At 33.2% G+C, this 17,456-nt stretch overlaps 1 protein-coding gene across 3 annotated transcripts; it reads right to left on the reverse strand.

Annotated features, from left to right (window-relative positions):
• Positions 1 to 7,433: 7,433 nt before the first annotated feature.
• LOC127836307 (uncharacterized) lies at positions 7,434 to 12,261 on the reverse strand. Of its 3 annotated transcripts, none has more exons than XM_052362832.1 (5): positions 12,166 to 12,261; positions 9,854 to 10,579; positions 9,671 to 9,707; positions 9,359 to 9,481; positions 7,434 to 8,711 (listed from the first exon to the last, which is right to left on the reverse strand). In XM_052362832.1, the coding sequence occupies exons 2-5, from the start codon at positions 9,926 to 9,928 to the stop codon at positions 8,275 to 8,277; spliced, it is 672 nt and encodes a 223-aa protein (XP_052218792.1). In that variant the 5' UTR covers positions 9,929 to 10,579; positions 12,166 to 12,261; the 3' UTR covers positions 7,434 to 8,274. The 3 variants fall into 3 exon arrangements, with proteins under 3 accessions (XP_052218792.1, XP_052218791.1, XP_052218793.1); XM_052362831.1 differs by having other exon boundaries at positions 12,068 to 12,176; XM_052362833.1 differs by having other exon boundaries at positions 12,091 to 12,170.
• Positions 12,262 to 17,456: the final 5,195 nt, after the last annotated feature.

Genomic DNA, 17,456 nt, shown 5'->3' on the forward strand with positions numbered 1-17,456 from the left:
AATGTAGGACTTCCATCTTTTTGCACAAAAACATGCTTAATAAGACCTGCTGGTTGGTACATAAGTTATGCATCATTAGTGAATGAAATAGGCACAATTATTCAATCAGTGTTTTACATTAGGAAGCTTTTTTCGTCGCTTCAGGTTGTTTTCCGGTGACAATGGTTTATTATTCTGTGTATTACATAATGAACAACATTTGATTTTGAATCTAACTTGAATATATGTAATGCCGAATATCAATCTGCGACACGGTGTTACATTTTCCGAACAACCTAGGTTAATTTCAATACAATGTACATGCTACAAAATGTTTAAGAAATAAAATTCTGGCCAAGTGTTTGGTTTGTAGTTCCGATGTGAAAGATAAAGCAAGAGGGAGTTAAACCAAGTGGTTTCATATCAAACATCAGAACAACAAATCGTAATAACCAACACTAAACGGGAAATAAGTTCGATTCCACGATATATATATATATATATATATATATATATATATATATATATATATATATATATATATATATATATATATATATATATATATATATATATATATATATATATATATATATAAATCGTTCATATAAAAATTGAACTTCTTTAATCTATACTCCGCCCTTTCCGCAAACAATAAACACACACGCGTTTGACGATACAAAGTATATGTCATTTTCGAAAATACGCACATTTTGGAATGTAAAAGGGACCTGAAAAGTGCTCATATCTTATCTCATATTTTTTTCGAAATTAAAAACATATATCCGCATAACGTACTACGAAACAATATTATGGTTTTAACGATGTATGGCTATTCCCCGAATCTGTGAACTCGAATCAATTAATACCGCTACTTAAAACTAGATTACGAGACCAGTATATCACTAACTGGAATACAGGTGTCACATCATCTAGTTCAATGATTTTATATAAAGAATTGAAACCAATATTCGTAAATATATGTGAAGTCTAAGACTGGTTTGGTGAGCACCCTGGTTTTGTTAAGGGGTAGTGTCACGAGTTTGCAAAATAAGTGCACGTGAACGTTATTAAAAAAAGACTCATAATCAACGAATATTTCGTAAAATATTTCAAAACATAAAGTTACATCTTAACAATCAATGTTCCTTATAGTTATCGCAAAAATTGCAACGCTAGATGTGGTCTCCTAACATAGATTTAACACTATTCAAAATCCTCTTTTTTCGGGACAATATATTCAACCCATGTTCATGTTAGTTTTCGTGTGTCGTATAAATAGATATCGTTGCAGGAAAATAAAATGGAATATATTGTGCCAACAAAAACAAAAACGAGGATTTTGTATCTCGTTAAATCTATGTAACCATGCCGCATCTAGCGTTGAAATGTGGCTATTGCTATAAAGAACACTGATTTTTATGGGTTAACTTTATTTACGAAATAGTCCGCGAAATAATTTTTGATTATGAGTATTGTTGTTTTAAAGTGTTATATATTAAAACAAGAGCTGTCTATATAGAAAGACATATGCCCCCGAAAAACGCTTTTTTTTAAACATATCTCAATAGGGCTCAATGTTTTATTTTCTCAAAGCGTATCGTGATTAGAAGACTAATATGACGTCTCGACAACCTACACGGACCATTTGCTAATGTGTTTTGTTCAAAACTGTGTATATGGTTTAAAATTGTGAAGTGTGTTTAGTATTTTATTTGCTAAACACTATAATTAATACTCCTTTAATACGCTCACACACTGTTGTCAAGTTGTCCTGCAACACACATAAGTGATACATTTCCAACATGTTAAGGCCATTCATCACACATCGTGCTTGTATATTATAAATATAACAAATGCGTATTAATGTAGTTATATTACGATCATGCTTGTAAAAACTTTAATTATATTTGTACAATCTTGATACAGGAAGTCATTTAGAAGAAACATATATTGTCGCATATTTTAGATCGAAATTGATACTGATGTCTACTTAGAAACAAGCACAAGGATGCTTCCTGTTTCGGGTGTATTAATAATAATTAAATAATAATTGCACACTGACATATAGAGCGTTACGTAATAAGATAAAATTTACAAAAACGCTTTACAATAGTTACCAAAGACGCTGGTTAAGGTAATGCATTTGATGATACACGTCCAGTTGATACAACGGATAAATATCCGATAAGTATAATATCATACTGACACTACAAAGTTATTTGCACTTTATTTTCCACTTTTAATCAGGCTATACAGATATTTCAATACATGCATCTATCCATTAAAAACGTGCAAAACATAAATTTTACAAAGAATAAAACACTTCCATTATTTTGTACTACATACACGTAAGATGACATGATAAACATACCATTTCTACATCTCTATCACTGTTAGATGCTTTCTATAACAACATCAACTGCTATAACGGTTTATGTTGCCCGCATTTGCGTTCTTATTATTATATTTAACAAGAAGTAGATTTGGTCTCGGCATGAATTAGGTTAATCTAATATTGGACATTACGAATTTACTCACACAAAAAAGAAAGAATTGTCCATAGATCTAGGATTACATGATCGTATTGGATGAGCGATCATAAATGGTTCAATTTGATGAGGGTATTTGTAAAGGATTTGTTTTTTTAACATTAACCATATTCCCATAGCCGCAAAAGGTATTCTGTAAACTGATACGCGTGATAAATAATGTAATATCGACTCTAGATAAGCTCATCACGACATTAGGATCGTATTAAAATATAGATATCTGGATTCATAATGTTAATAGACCGTATTCTGAAATCAGAAAATCGCTCATTTAAAACGTTTTTTGTGTTATGGGTACTTATGCCATATCAATATTCGCATACTTGCAAAAGGTATGAGGTCACTTAAGTGTTTGAATGAAAACGTATAATCCAAGAGATAATGGTAATACAATATATAAGCTGTAAATAAGCGGAAAACCAGTTTTCCTAAGTACCGAATAAGGACTATTGTTGTGTATTATTAAACAATTTGATTGTAAAGTGCATACGATTCAAACGCTATTTAGTATTACGATATTCGTTACTCATTCGCTTGTATTAATAGCTTAAACCAAAAACCCGCTCTCGCTTCTGCTTTCATTATTACACTTGAAAAAACTAAATGATTGACCTTGATCTAATTAAAAATGACTGGCTGATATCAAATTACAATCCCGCGTCGTTTAGCTTGAACGGATCTACACCGAGTGACGAAATGAATCATATCTTAAAACTTGAGAAACCCGACACAACTCTTGTATTAATCTTATATACAACGAAGCGTAAATTTGACAACATTTATAACGGCTGCATTTTGATGAAGTTTGAACATTCAACGTTGCATCATTAGGGCGTCCAAGTTGATACGCTCGCAGCATATGTCATATGTTATTGATTTGTTTTTTCATTTATACACCAATAGTATAAGTTATTTAACTGCTTTAATTGTCCAATACGGTGAAATATGTTTACACGTTCGCCATAACATAGGCGAGTTTAAAGTGCGTATATCAGCTGTGAATAACTAAAAAAGGCACGATAAGAGTAACATAATAACAATGAACATAATAAAAATAAGTCGATTGTAGGAGGTTGAAATTGATATGTACATGATTCAATTGTTATTGGATCCACGTATAATCGTGAGTTTGCAATTATTCGCACTTAAAAACGTAAACATTAAGTTCAGCAAATTGCTGAACAATTGATTGATTTTAAACAATATACAATGTATATCCTTGTTTGTAATCTAATACATACTGTTGAAGAAACAAGTGTTGAAGTAATCAGTCATATTATTATATGGACAAGTGTTCTGTACTTATTTTTGGCTTCCTTGCAAAACTATCTATGACCGATTGTATGTTTTCGTACAGCTGTAAGCTTGAAGTAGAGCAAAACGTAAATAAAATCAAAGTTTGTCATAAATGCACATAGAATAATAAGCGGTGGTCAACTGGTGCATTAGCAATTATTAAAAGCTTAAGCGCGGTTTATGTCTCTCATTATGTAAAAAGTAGGATCTTTTGGCGTTACAGCTAAATGCACATTGTTACAAAGACAAAGAAAAAATCAAAATCACTTCAATGGCAGAAAATTTTGCTTTCTAGTTGCTCATTCATGAGGTACGTGAAAGTTCTGCATTATCCTTAATGTGTGTGAAGTTTATCGCATATTGTCATCCGTATTTAGCTAGTACTTTCGAGGAATTAGGTAAATATATATTCCGTGAACTAAGTTTAAACAAAACGGCTACCTGAATATCAGCTTGTGTATACAATACAAGTAATCAGCCGATACCGTAAAAGCAAGGCTAACTTTCTCTTTGTTCTTTACGAAACAGAAACGGGTTGCGTAAGCTTACTTTTCTACGAAATCGAATGTGTCAACGTCTGTACGTCCATATTAAGACAGCTAAGCGAGATGGAAAGCATGAGAAAATATTGCACAGGTCAATTATGAAACAATCATAAACAACCCTCACTCATATCAGCTTGCTGTTTAATCAGTTCAAATAACAATGTTGTTTAATAACTACAATGCTTCCAAAAAAGAATGTACTACTGAAATGGACACCTTAAAAACATGTTCATTTCACATGAATAATTCAATTTTGATTATGTATACAAAGTTAACCTTATTTACATCAGCGGTAGTATATTCTTTTCATCACTACATAGACCTTTAGTTAAGGCAAGTGGCCAAAAACTTAGACACAAGACAAAAGCACGCGGCCATCAATTAAAACAAAATTGAATACAACCTCGCAAACTGCATTTGAACGGTCAGTTGAAAGCATAACATTAAAAACAATGCCATCAGTGTAGAACACATAATCTGATTGGTTGATGTAATTACATATCAAATTAAAATTGATTGAAAAACGACCAGGAAGTATAAATGATACATATAAATCGGTTCAATCTAGGTCAATATAAGTAGCTATACATTAACACATGTAAGCAGGTCATTATAATCATTACACGTGCTGATCAAATTATTTGATAGTTTAACAACTGCAGAATAAAATGTATGTTTAGATACTTAGCAAATAGGTTAGCACGAACAACAAATATGCTAGCAAAAAGGCTAGCACGTACCATAGATTGCATCTTTTAACACATTTAAAAGGACAGTACTAAACTCGACCGATAATATTTTTCTCATAATGTTAAGCTATATAGTTCGAATGTTACCTTCAAATTCGTAAAATAATTTAATTTGTGACAACTCTGTCCTTAAATAATGTCTTCTCTGGGTATCATTTAAAAGACTGTCCTTCCTTGTGTTCACTCGTGTACACGTTTTGTTCAGCGAGGGCGAAATGCCTACTTGGAGGTTCCATCTAATTGTTTAGTTAAAGTTAAGAAAAGTCAAACTTACCTACATTGTAATTCATAGTAATATTAATCCTTTAATTAATTGAACAACACAAATAAGCAGTTCTAGGTTAGTAAGCACATGCAAATTGTGTACAAGTTATAACTTATATTAAATAATTATGTTATGCGTTTCGTTCATTTAAAAACAATTCGATGAATTGACAAATTGATACATATATATTTATACATATTTAGATTTGTATTTTATAATAAATCTGGACCAACTGTTAGATTTCGGTGACATAAAATGGTATATCCCCAAATTAAATTCTTAAATTGAGCGTACCAACGAATGTTAAATTTGCATAATCAATTCCAGTGCTGTAGGTTGACAGTTTAAACATAAACAACCTTGCGATGTAATGAAGAAAGAGTTAAACCTTTGTCTATTTGTGTTGAATCATATTTTGCACTTTGAGGTATTCTTCTATTAAATGTATTTGTGATTATATTAGACTGAATAGCATGAAAGGCTTTATACGCAAAAAGTATTAACTGAATACAGATTAAGCCAATATTTGTATTTTCTGTCGTTGGACTTGCTGCAATTTAGTAAACAAGTTGCCTTTATGAATATTATATAGCGGCATCAAATATTGGAACTTTTAAAACGTTTCCATTGCGCTGAAAACCATCAAGTAAACTTCGTCTTCCTCTTCTTCTTCTTTTTGCTTCGTCTTCTCGTTCGTCGCTACAAACTGGGGCCTGAGGCAATGATACAACTGGTGGACTCATGTAGAGCCTAACAGCAAACAGAAACAATGATATACTATTATTACATAAGATATTATGCAGAATCATATGAGAAAAACAAAGAACACACATAATGGTAAGACCTCTATGCATTTAAACCGTCTCACCAAATTTTACCAAAACATATTGACGGCGTTGCGTGGGAAAACAGAACTTAATGTAAGTTCGCAGTGTGTCGTTCAGTATCAGCCTTTACATATTTATATTAATTTTCATTGGTCAACACGAACTACTTTTTTTTATAAAGTGACACATCCGATAGCTACTTACACAGGTTGGTGGACTGAACACCGGTCAGTTTATGTAATTTTGTTACTGGACGCGTTTCCAGAGTAAATATTCGAGTTTTATTCGTTGTTTTGGCAAAACACTTTCTATTTCTTGATAACACTGAGTACGAATGATCTGTACAATAACGTTCATGTTGTTTCACTCCAGTTGTCGTATACGGAAAAAAACAATAAAGAATACCGAACCGTTAAACAGTAACGCACTGATTGCACTGCATATTTTTTATTCTCCTTGAAAGGGAGACGCTCTGTCCGTCCGTCCTTATTCGTATTTTGAAGGAAATCAATTTCCTTGGTTCTGAAAATATTTCACCGATAAATGTTTCCGTGTTACGCTTACGCAAGAGATCTAAGAAACATATTAATTTGAATTTGGTGACAAAAATCCAATATTCTTATATCGTAGACGGGCGCACATAGTCATGGGATTGCCTCGTTGATTTTCGAAAGATTTTTCTTATATTTTTAAATACTAATGGTAATAATGTATTATCAGTTGATATCTGGGGTACTTATGATCCACATTTGTAAAAGAATATGCAGCATAGGCCTTACATGCACATATTGTCACATCAACCTGTTCCAATGTAAGGTAAATGCCATCGTTCCGATTTGTTGATATATCAAAGAATTATTTGCTCAATTTCTGATTCCTATGATTTCAAATAACAAAACAAAATGACAAAGCGCATAGGGGAGCAATCAACATTTTCAATGATATGTCTGTTTTACTTGAGTTGCTTCGAAAGACGATTTGTGCAAAGCTTTTCACGTCAAACTGTGGCATTGAACTAGTAATGTGTTTGCATATTAGCCGTAGTTAATGCTGCCCTCATAATCTATTCAATTACTTCTTAAACAAACAGAAATAACATACGAACCAAGCTTATCCTATACATTAAAATTGTGCCCATGGATTTACATTTATTATTACTTTACTAACATTAAATGTATAAAATGTCCAAAAAAACTTCATCTTTACATGCAAACAGTGTATATAATTAATGTTCATTTTATTTTTAGGTTTATTTCAACAAACGGAACAATTATTTGAACGAATTCATCTTAAATCATTTGCCGCCACATGTACACTTTCTAGTAAAACATACGCGATGCTCAACGTTAAAATTGCTGTTACACACATAATGCAACAACTTTTGGAGCTTTCGCCTTGTACATGCTTAATATAAGTTTCATCGGCCGCTGTATCAATTCTTCTGGATCAGCCGTTATGTACACTCGTGAAACGCATTTCTTATTGGTCACTTAATGTACCATTGAAGATTTATCTGTCACTAACGGCAATAAGCCATTACAAGTTCATGTTTTATTGTTCCCATGTCTGGGGTGCACAGTACATGTTATAGACATATGCCTGTTTATACGCTTGCGTCGATCAAACGTATGATATCTACTTGTTTGGAAGGTACGTTCTGAACGCAAGCCTCATCGTCAGCACACGTTTTGGTCGGAGGTACAATATCTTCTTGATCGTGAGCTTGATCCAAACGCGAATTAATTTTTGTGGTGATTTGTTTTGTACTGATTTTAGGTCTTAATGTTAATGCTTTTCTTGTTAAAGTATTGTTATAAGGAAAACATTACAATAAAGTATATATGTCAAGAAAGACCACTTTACTACATGCATTAAAAAGCATCGTCCTGACAAACCTGTTCATGTTACGTGAGATTTGCATGAAGATTTAAGATTAAACGGTTGTCTGATGTTAAGTTTTTGGATTATGTACAAGTAAATTATTGGACATGGTGTATATATAAAGATATAAGCCTCGAAGGCATGAACCTCGTTAAACTGCTTAACATGTTTGTATTATTGTCAAGAAAGTTTGAACAATCCAAAATACATTATACCGAAATCACTTTTAGAAAGGAATTTGATTTTAGAAACTTTTACGTAGACTGTATCGCCATTATTGAGTTGGACAGACGCGCCAACATAGCTCGTGTAGCGCCCGTAATCTTTTTTCTGTTCCCAGCACTGAGTTACGTCACTCCGCAACAGTTCCTCGTGACCAGTAGGGTGTATCATATTGTACCGGTATACGGCATAGATCAAAGACTGAGAGTGACTCAGGAACTCTAGAGGCGCTTCCGGGTTGTAGTATATAAGAATGCCGACCTGGCTGTACAAAAAGTAGCGGCCAGACTCCGGGATGACGAGAGAACGGTTGTCGGACGAGAGCCGGATATTGGTCAGGTGAGTCCCCGTTGCGACAGGGCCAAAACTCCAGTTCCGGATTTGTGCATCAGACTCTGAAAGCGTATGATATTTTGTATTAAAAAACACAACTGACAGTTGTGGCCATTATGCTTGTTTGCGATTTGATTTTACTAAGCTTAGATAGGTATATTTGCGAAGGCAATTGCATTTGCAGCTCAATTCGCCAGCGAAACACTATTATCGATTCTATTCCACTAGCGGCATAAAGGATTAGGCAAACGATGACCAACCACTTCTGAATACTTTACTATTTACTGTATCACTTACACTTACCCGTCCCACTAATACTTAATATGTTTTGTTCAGTAGAAGAACATGCATATATTCAAGGTCAACAGCTGCAATGGGATTATTGTGAGACGATGGGCCACTAAATATTTCCTTCGTCGACTCTAATAATTTCATTTGGTGTAGTCAAATGCCGCAAATATTGGATGTTCCTGCAGTACACTAATGGACCTCGGTCTCCATTTATGAACAAGGCCATTAACATTACATTTAATTTGCAAGAATATTTGAGCACATAAATATTTTTGCATGGAGTTGAGCGTTAAAGGATTTAAATATTTAAATAAATGTTTGTGTTAATATGTGCTATATTAAATATATTTAATATAAAGTAAAAAAGACATGTGTGTATATGTTAAGAAAAATACAATGTACGTGTTATATAGCTCACCGGTATATACCGGCTGTGTCCCGGCCTGCAGGTGCGCGTATATGTTGCGGAATGAGTTGCCATTGGCGGGAATGGACGGGGAACCAGCAGTACCGGATGTGCTGCACATGTAAGACTTTGTCTCTGAGAATTAAATTTGCGTTATTAAAATAGTGTTGGTTGAATCTTTATTCTCACAATTAAACACTAAAGTGGCAACAGTTTTGAAAACGACGGCAGTTAAAAACATGTACCATGTTTTGTGTAACTTATAATGATTTTAATACAAAATATTAAGTCTAAAAGTATAATTGTTTAAATAAAAAACCGAACCTGTAGAGCATCTTTCCATCTGTTTTCTCTTTGCAAACTGCAAATAAAATAATACGCAGCTAACCAATCTTGTTAAGTACAGTTTAGATCAATATAAATTTTATACATACATTAACGGTCAATAAAAACATTTGTTGTTGTCGTAACAAAATGACTACTACCGCATGCATACTGTTAACTTACCAAATTTAGGAGAACAGAAATCTGCGTAACCGATTTCGCACAACAAATGTATTGTCCTTTCTCGTCTGGTTTCATCAGAGCATGTAGGTGAGGTGCGTCCGCCGGAAATGGTTCCAAAGAGAGCTCTGCACACGGAAGACACAGTCTGTTGTTCTCTTCTTATTTCGTAACCGCCATGCGCAAGTTTACCGCCGTCGTTTGTAGTTTTGTTATTACCGACTGCTGACGATTTTGAAGAATAAGCGCAGTAAAAGACACTACGCAACAAAGACCAGAAATGAGACCCATAAAAACAACTGACATTCTTGATACGATAGACCTTCTATCAGACGTTTTTGTCTCTTCATTTGTGCTGAATCGTCGCTGATGACTATAGAAGATGTCACGTGTCTTCTTCTTCTTCTACACCGGAAGTTCATTTGAAAGATTAAAATCGCATATCCTGGATTGCGTTGGAATAGTTTGCGCCGACGGAACATTTTCATTTAAAGAAAAAATCGTGTTACACGCGCGCCCTGCGATGTCTTTATTGAGGATACTCTGCTGTAATAGCGAACACGTGCATCAAACGTCTGGCAACGTCTTATGGGGTCCATCGGCATGTTTCATTGGTCTGCAGATGAATTCCGAAAATATTGCTCATCAATTTAAGCCCAGGTCACTTGCGTATATTTTTAAAACTTAAAGAATTTATGCTTCCATCACTGCTTTTCGTACCTAAGTTCGCTGAAAATAATAAGATAAATCTTGACAATGTTTATTTTACTATCAGTTTGAATTTGAAGAATTTATCATTAACATAAGTAAATGCACTTTACATGGAAGTCCGTGTACAACATGCAACTATTTCTATCTGCTTTGATTCTTAAAGGGGCCTTTTCACAGATTTTGGCTTTTTTTAACTTATTCATTAAATGCTTTATATCGATAAATGTAAACATTGGATCGTAAAAGCTCCAGTAAAAAATCAAGAATAAAATTAAAAAAAGGAAAAGAACATTGCCCGGACCAGGTTTCGAACCAGTGACCCCTGGAGTCCTGCCAGAGTCCTGAAGTAAAAACGCTTTAGCCTACTGAGCTATTCCGCCAAGTACACATACTTGACGTATTTTATACCTTATATAAGCAATCTTCGTGGTTTCACAAAATTTAACGACAAAAACAGAACTCTCCAAATTATTCAATCGTTTCGCGTTGCAACGCTTTATAATTTTTAGGTTTTAAAATCGTCAAAAGATGCATATAATGGCTATATTAGACCATGATAAATGTTCAGTATTACTGTTTCCACACAAATATCATAACTAAAACGAAAATTTGCGAATCTGAAACAACTTTTTTCAATTTTGTCAATTTACCAAAGCGTGAAAAGATCCCTTTAAAGCTAGTGATCTACTGAAGGTCTGCCACTGCCCTTGACATATCACATTAAACTGTCATATTAAGAATGTGTTCGCACCTCATTCAATCATAACAATAGGGCTTATCAAAAGGCAAGTACGTTATGTATATGTTTTTATAAACGCTCTTCAATCTTAAAATCAGTTTCAATTTTCGGAAAACGCATGTTCTCCATATGCAACAAGCATTATTAATGAATAAAAAGGAAATACATTTTTTGTAAATGTAGTATATTGCTTACGATATAATTTAAGATTACACGCATCAACTGCAAAACATAATTTAGTTTATGTACTTTCGTTATACATGCGTTAAATGACGAAACGAAACATTAATTTCGAATTGTTAAAACAACACCTTTAAATGATTTATAAAAATCGACATAAGCATTGACAACGATACATTACCAAAACCGGTTACTACAAAAATTGCACAATGAAAATTTAAATCCCAAAATATATATTGCGAAAAACATATACTAGTACTAGTATGTCAAATATGTGCGTAAAGGTGTTTAACAAATAATATACTAAATAGTAGCTATATATCTTGCAGACATTCAAAATCATGCAAACGGGATGCAAAAAACTATACGACAACAATAGCAATCACTACGGACAAAAACGTGCATATAAAACTTAATCTTTGACAAGTAATCAAGTACAAACTGCATATGTTTTAGACTTACCCAAATAGTTTTCATAGTTGTATAACGAACATTAAAATTATGCAATTTACAAACTTGAATCTTACAATAACATACACATACAATCAAGGTTTTAAGTATACATATTTATAACACAGTACACGTACTTGCAAATAAAATAACTTAATACTTAAGAAATGTTAGTCCTGACGTTGCTCTTTGTATGTAAAATTTTATGTAAATGAATAAAATGATATACACATACTTGTATATGCATGCTTTTTTTAGAAAGAAAACGAAAGGTGAAGTTGATTGTAGCTGTACATTTCAGTGTGTTATCCGACCCGCTTATCGTTTCCACTAAATGCGACTACTGGAAATGAAATTAACAAACGAAAGTTAGCTGATAAATGATCTATTTATAGAATACGTAGAAACAGTTGAATCATGTTGCGTAATGGTGATATCAGTGTAAACGTATTTTTTATCTTTGCAAGTGTACATGTAACTCAAATTGGGCTATTTTGGTAAAATGGATTTTTGTTGTATACATTACCGAAAAAGAACATGAAACACAGAGTTACAAGGCATTCTCATCTTATAAAATATTATAGTTGCTCTTGCATTTAGTGCACATTATCAATGATATTAAATTCGACAACGGTGTATTTTTTATTTGAGAATTAAGAATAATTGTATACATAGACTTGTAAAAGACTGAAATAAATGCGTTTCGAAAGGCGTATGCATTTTTGTTCTGGCTTTTGTGCAAAATAGACGTATAGGATATAATATCTTATGACCTGAATGTTTTATAAACAAGGTATTTAGATGATAACTGAATTAATAACATGCTCATATTCAATTCAATTTAAAACTTATATCTTGCAAAACAAAATCCTCATTTTCTACTAATTGACTCGATACTAGCGGAAAACACTTTTTCCATAAATGTGACTCTAGTCTGACTAAGCATAAAAACATATGAGGAAAACAAACATGCAACTTACACATACATTAACTTACTGTGCAGTTTCAGTTGGCAATTTCTGGATAATCCCCCGACGTAGATATTTTTTTATTAACAAAAACGCTTGATTTCGGATTTTTGTAATGTGTTTTAAATATGAAATCGACATAAGCACTATATATTTAATAGGAAATACATAATTTGCCTTACAATATTCATCTTTCAAAAACATAAACACTGCTTTACAATATTAAATCATTTTTTCATATTCGAAATACTCTGTGACTGTGAGTTGATTTGTATTAGTCTGCGTTTATTTCAAATTGCAATAATTGATATGCTTTAGTCCACAAGAAGAAACGAGAAAAAACAGCAACAGATGAACCGTTAATAAATAAAGAAAACAATATTCATTCTAGAATTCTTTATTAAATGGTGAAATTTTATTATTTCAATAAATAAACACACAAAATGTTAACAATATTTGAGATTGTAATATATTTTATCAAATTGTTAACATTTATAAATGCAGATGTTTCATAAATAAACCATTTAAAATTGGAGGATAAGTAATTGGAAAAAGAAGTCTCAAAACCTATTGGGTACCAAGAATGATTAAGAATATGCAGTGTATATTAAAACCCATTCAACATTTGAACCCATAATGTTTGGCACACTTTCATTGTCCTGTTTAAACATTGAGATATAGTTGCAATTCATTTTCAAACGGATTTAATGAAATGAAAATTCACACACTTTCAGTTTTATGTTTTATTTGCACGATTTGCCACACGTTGATTAATTTCATTGTTTCCTGTTCATAAATTGACAAGCAGTTGATAATTATTTAAAGATTGCAACAGTAAATACCACTTGTCCCTTTGAAATTCAGCTACGGGCAAACATATGCATATTCCGCTATACGCGAAATAAATCCAAAGGTCAATTGGTTTACTGTTTTAAAATATAGTTTTAAGTTTAATAGATGTTCTTTTAATTTCGTTGTTCACTTATATGTTAAATGCATGCCTTATTTAATATAAGGTTCGTGTGTTCGAGCGTCACTTTTTGTTTTGTACTAAGGTGTATTTATATAAGTAATTTATACAATTACTCTTCTAGATGAGTTGTTTTGACACGATGATCTTTCATTTAACATTTGGTCATGTGATAATTGCTCACTTACAATCCCCGACCTCCTCCCCCCCCCCCCCCCCCAAAAAAAAAATAAATAAATAAAATAAATAAATAAATAAATAATTTAGTCTTGGTCTATTCTTTATTTTCACGTTACAGAAAGGTTGGCGAATACGTGCAACGTGCTCTATCAACAAATTACATACTGTGCTGAACCGCTTTATTTTGTTTCGAATAAAACTGTCGACCAGGAAGGTCGTTATTTCATTTTCATGTAACACGAGACATCACTGAAAAACCCGACGTAGGGAGACATATACCAAATATCTGCCCGCACCGTCGATTTGTCAAATGTTTCACGCTTATATTTTCGAAAATTCTAATTGTCTTCATATTTCAGAAAAGTATATGAGAATACTGTTGTAAGAAAAAGTTAATAAAATAATTAATATTGTTTTTATTATGTTGGGCATATGTATTTGTTTTTATATTTGAAAAGATTGTTATGGCTTATAAATGATGACATCAGCTTAATGTGGCATCCAAATGAGCTGCTCTACCAGAACGTGTTGTTGGTCGTCTAATGGAAGACAGCTTAATAATGAATATTTATGTTTATATTGTGGCAGCTGAATGAACAATGACATCTTAATTATAGTTTGGTATGCAATGTCTGTTATAGATTAAAGAAAATGTGTGTAACAGTTTTTGGCAAAAAGTGATATGCAAGGACCAAGAAACAAAAAAAAGAAACACAGTTATCTTTAAAAAATCGTTTATTTGTTGTTAAGCATCAATAGAAGAATATACATCAACAAAAGTATACATCTAACGTTATAACAATTTGATAATTAGCGTAGTACTACACGAAATTCGTTGATATGTAATTGAATATTATTCCATAAGGTAAATAATTATAATATATATAAACATTATCATTTTAAATTATATATGGATAACACTGACGATATGAAACATAATCCCTTTCCAAAAACAAATCTGTCCAATTATATAATCATATAACAAGGTATAACAAGGTATTCAACTTCCGACGGGCACATCCGGTGTGTCTTCCGGATATGGACCCGATGATAGTTCCGCGCATTGCATACAAAGTGTAGCGTTCTCTTCCAACTTCGCAAGTCTGTCGTTGAGTTTTAATGTTGTTGTTAGCAGTTCTTTAATTGTTCTCTGCTGACAGACATTCATGATTATTGCAGTTGAAGCTAAATTAGTGCAACTAGCGAGAATTATTGCAAAAAAGACACCTTTTGTTCTCAAGTTATTTTATCTTATCCCATTCGATTCATGTATATTGTCAAGTTCCTTGTTCCGGCGGTGCTCGGTTTCAAAAACCGTCTTGAAAATTAATAAAATGCTCGAGTGACCATTCAACATAAAAGTCTGCAATTTGAGTTCTTCAAATTGAGCTTCCACGCGAGTTGTGTATAGTGCTGTTTATTAAAATTTGACCAAACATGTGTGAACAATATTGCTAGATATGTACAATTCCAGAAAGGAAATTCATTTCTGCTTTGAATAAGACCAAGTCTGTTGAAATCGCTGCACAAGTCATGAAGTTATGGCTGCTCAAAACGATAACCCTATTTTCGGGTCATTTTGAGTTGAATACCTTGTCACACACACACATATATATATATATATATATATATATATATATATTTGATAATGAATGAATTTTTTCAAAGAAGTTTATTTTTCTTTATTTTACGCATCAACTCATTGTGGATTTACCAAAATGTATCAATTCGATACGCACAATGAATTTCGTACAACCGCTTCGCATTTCAAATATCTTAACAATACAGTTTTAAAAAGTAATACCTCTTACGTTATGAACTCTTCCGCTTTACTTAACCGGGTTAGTGATATGCACTTCCATGCAAAAAAGTGTAAAAAAAAAATTCCTTCGTGGAAGAGAATTTATCTGGCTTCACAGAAAGGATACGTTATTTGAGGAAACTCGTTTTCTTAGCTTAATAATTAAAGGCTCGATCAAAATTAAGCCAATCATTCTTTCATTCAACAGCATAATACACAACTTTGACCAGCTTTACTCACTTTAAACGGCTGTTCTTTCTCTAAATGTTTGCGGGATAACACACTTCAAACGACACTCCTTTTCTAAGCGAATGCGGGCTGACTCACTTCACATTGCCCTTCTTCTGCTCGAATGCGGGTTGGCTATATTGAAACACGCTCCTTCCACTGCGCGAATGCGGATTGACACACTCCATATTGCACTTTTTTCTGTGCGCGAATGCGGGTTGTCTTAATTTAAACAACACGTCTTTCTTTGCACGGATGCGGATTGACTTACTTAAAACTGCACCTTTGACTCTTCAACGTGGGTTTTACATGAACTTTGTTTTTCATGAAGACATTGCGCAACACTTCCCACTTTCCCTAACCATTGTATGTAAACAGCGTTTTATTGAATAGTTGTTGGTCATGTTAGCCACCCCACCATAGTTGTCTACATCACGTTAGTTCAAGTCGCTCCTTAACTGCAGTCATTTATTTTGCCATGATTTTGGCTTTCTGAACGTCTGGTAGTGTCCGTGAACTGTATTCAAGACCCTTGGCTTTTCTCAGGAGATGGCGTCGGTGTGCTGACTGCCATTGCCCGCCCACGAACTTTAGACGTGACCTTAACGCTGCATTAGTGAAATTGTACCAAATCAAATGAAGTCTTCACAACTTAAGCATAAACTTTAAATATTATTTTGATGGGCTTGTTTGTGTTCAAGCATCACGTCCGCTGTATGGTCGTGGCGCCGTCGCGCCGTCGCTGTGCAAACGTAAAGGTCGCAGTAGAGTCGTAGATTACACGCCAAGAACGTAGTATGAACGCCGTTCTCAAACGTTTTAATAGTTTTGTGATCGACGTGGAGGCCGCTAATACGCGAACTCATATCGGGGACACCGTGTGTGGGTCCTATATGTTACAACAAAGGATTGCTCATATAATTTTATCATATGATTAACATGGTCAAATCAGCTTGTCATGCGGACTATTCTTGACTTCGTTTTGATGTATGACCTAAATTAAATATCGATAAGAAATAAGTGTACGTCAATAATTTGAATGCCGTGTTCCTAAATATAGATAGGAACGTTCAACTTATAATACTCCAGGCGAAAAAAAGTTGCGATAAAAGCGCATCAATTGCAATTTCAATGTCAAAATAAAATAAGCAAACTTATAAAGTTGAGTCAATACGGGTCCTTTGCACACAAAAGTTGTGTAATAACCTATAAATTCAGTTTTGATATCGTCTTAAATGGTAAGTACAAAGCACTTATATGTTATAATAGAAACCGATTTTTTTTAAACAGTATCGATTCGCATAATCACAAAACATGCTGTCATATGTAAATATCATATTCCAATTGCGCACTTATAGATCATAAATAAGTAAACTTGA

Source organism: Dreissena polymorpha, chromosome 6, assembly GCF_020536995.1.
Source record: "Dreissena polymorpha isolate Duluth1 chromosome 6, UMN_Dpol_1.0, whole genome shotgun sequence".
Taxonomy (NCBI): Eukaryota; Metazoa; Mollusca; class Bivalvia; order Myida; family Dreissenidae; genus Dreissena; species Dreissena polymorpha.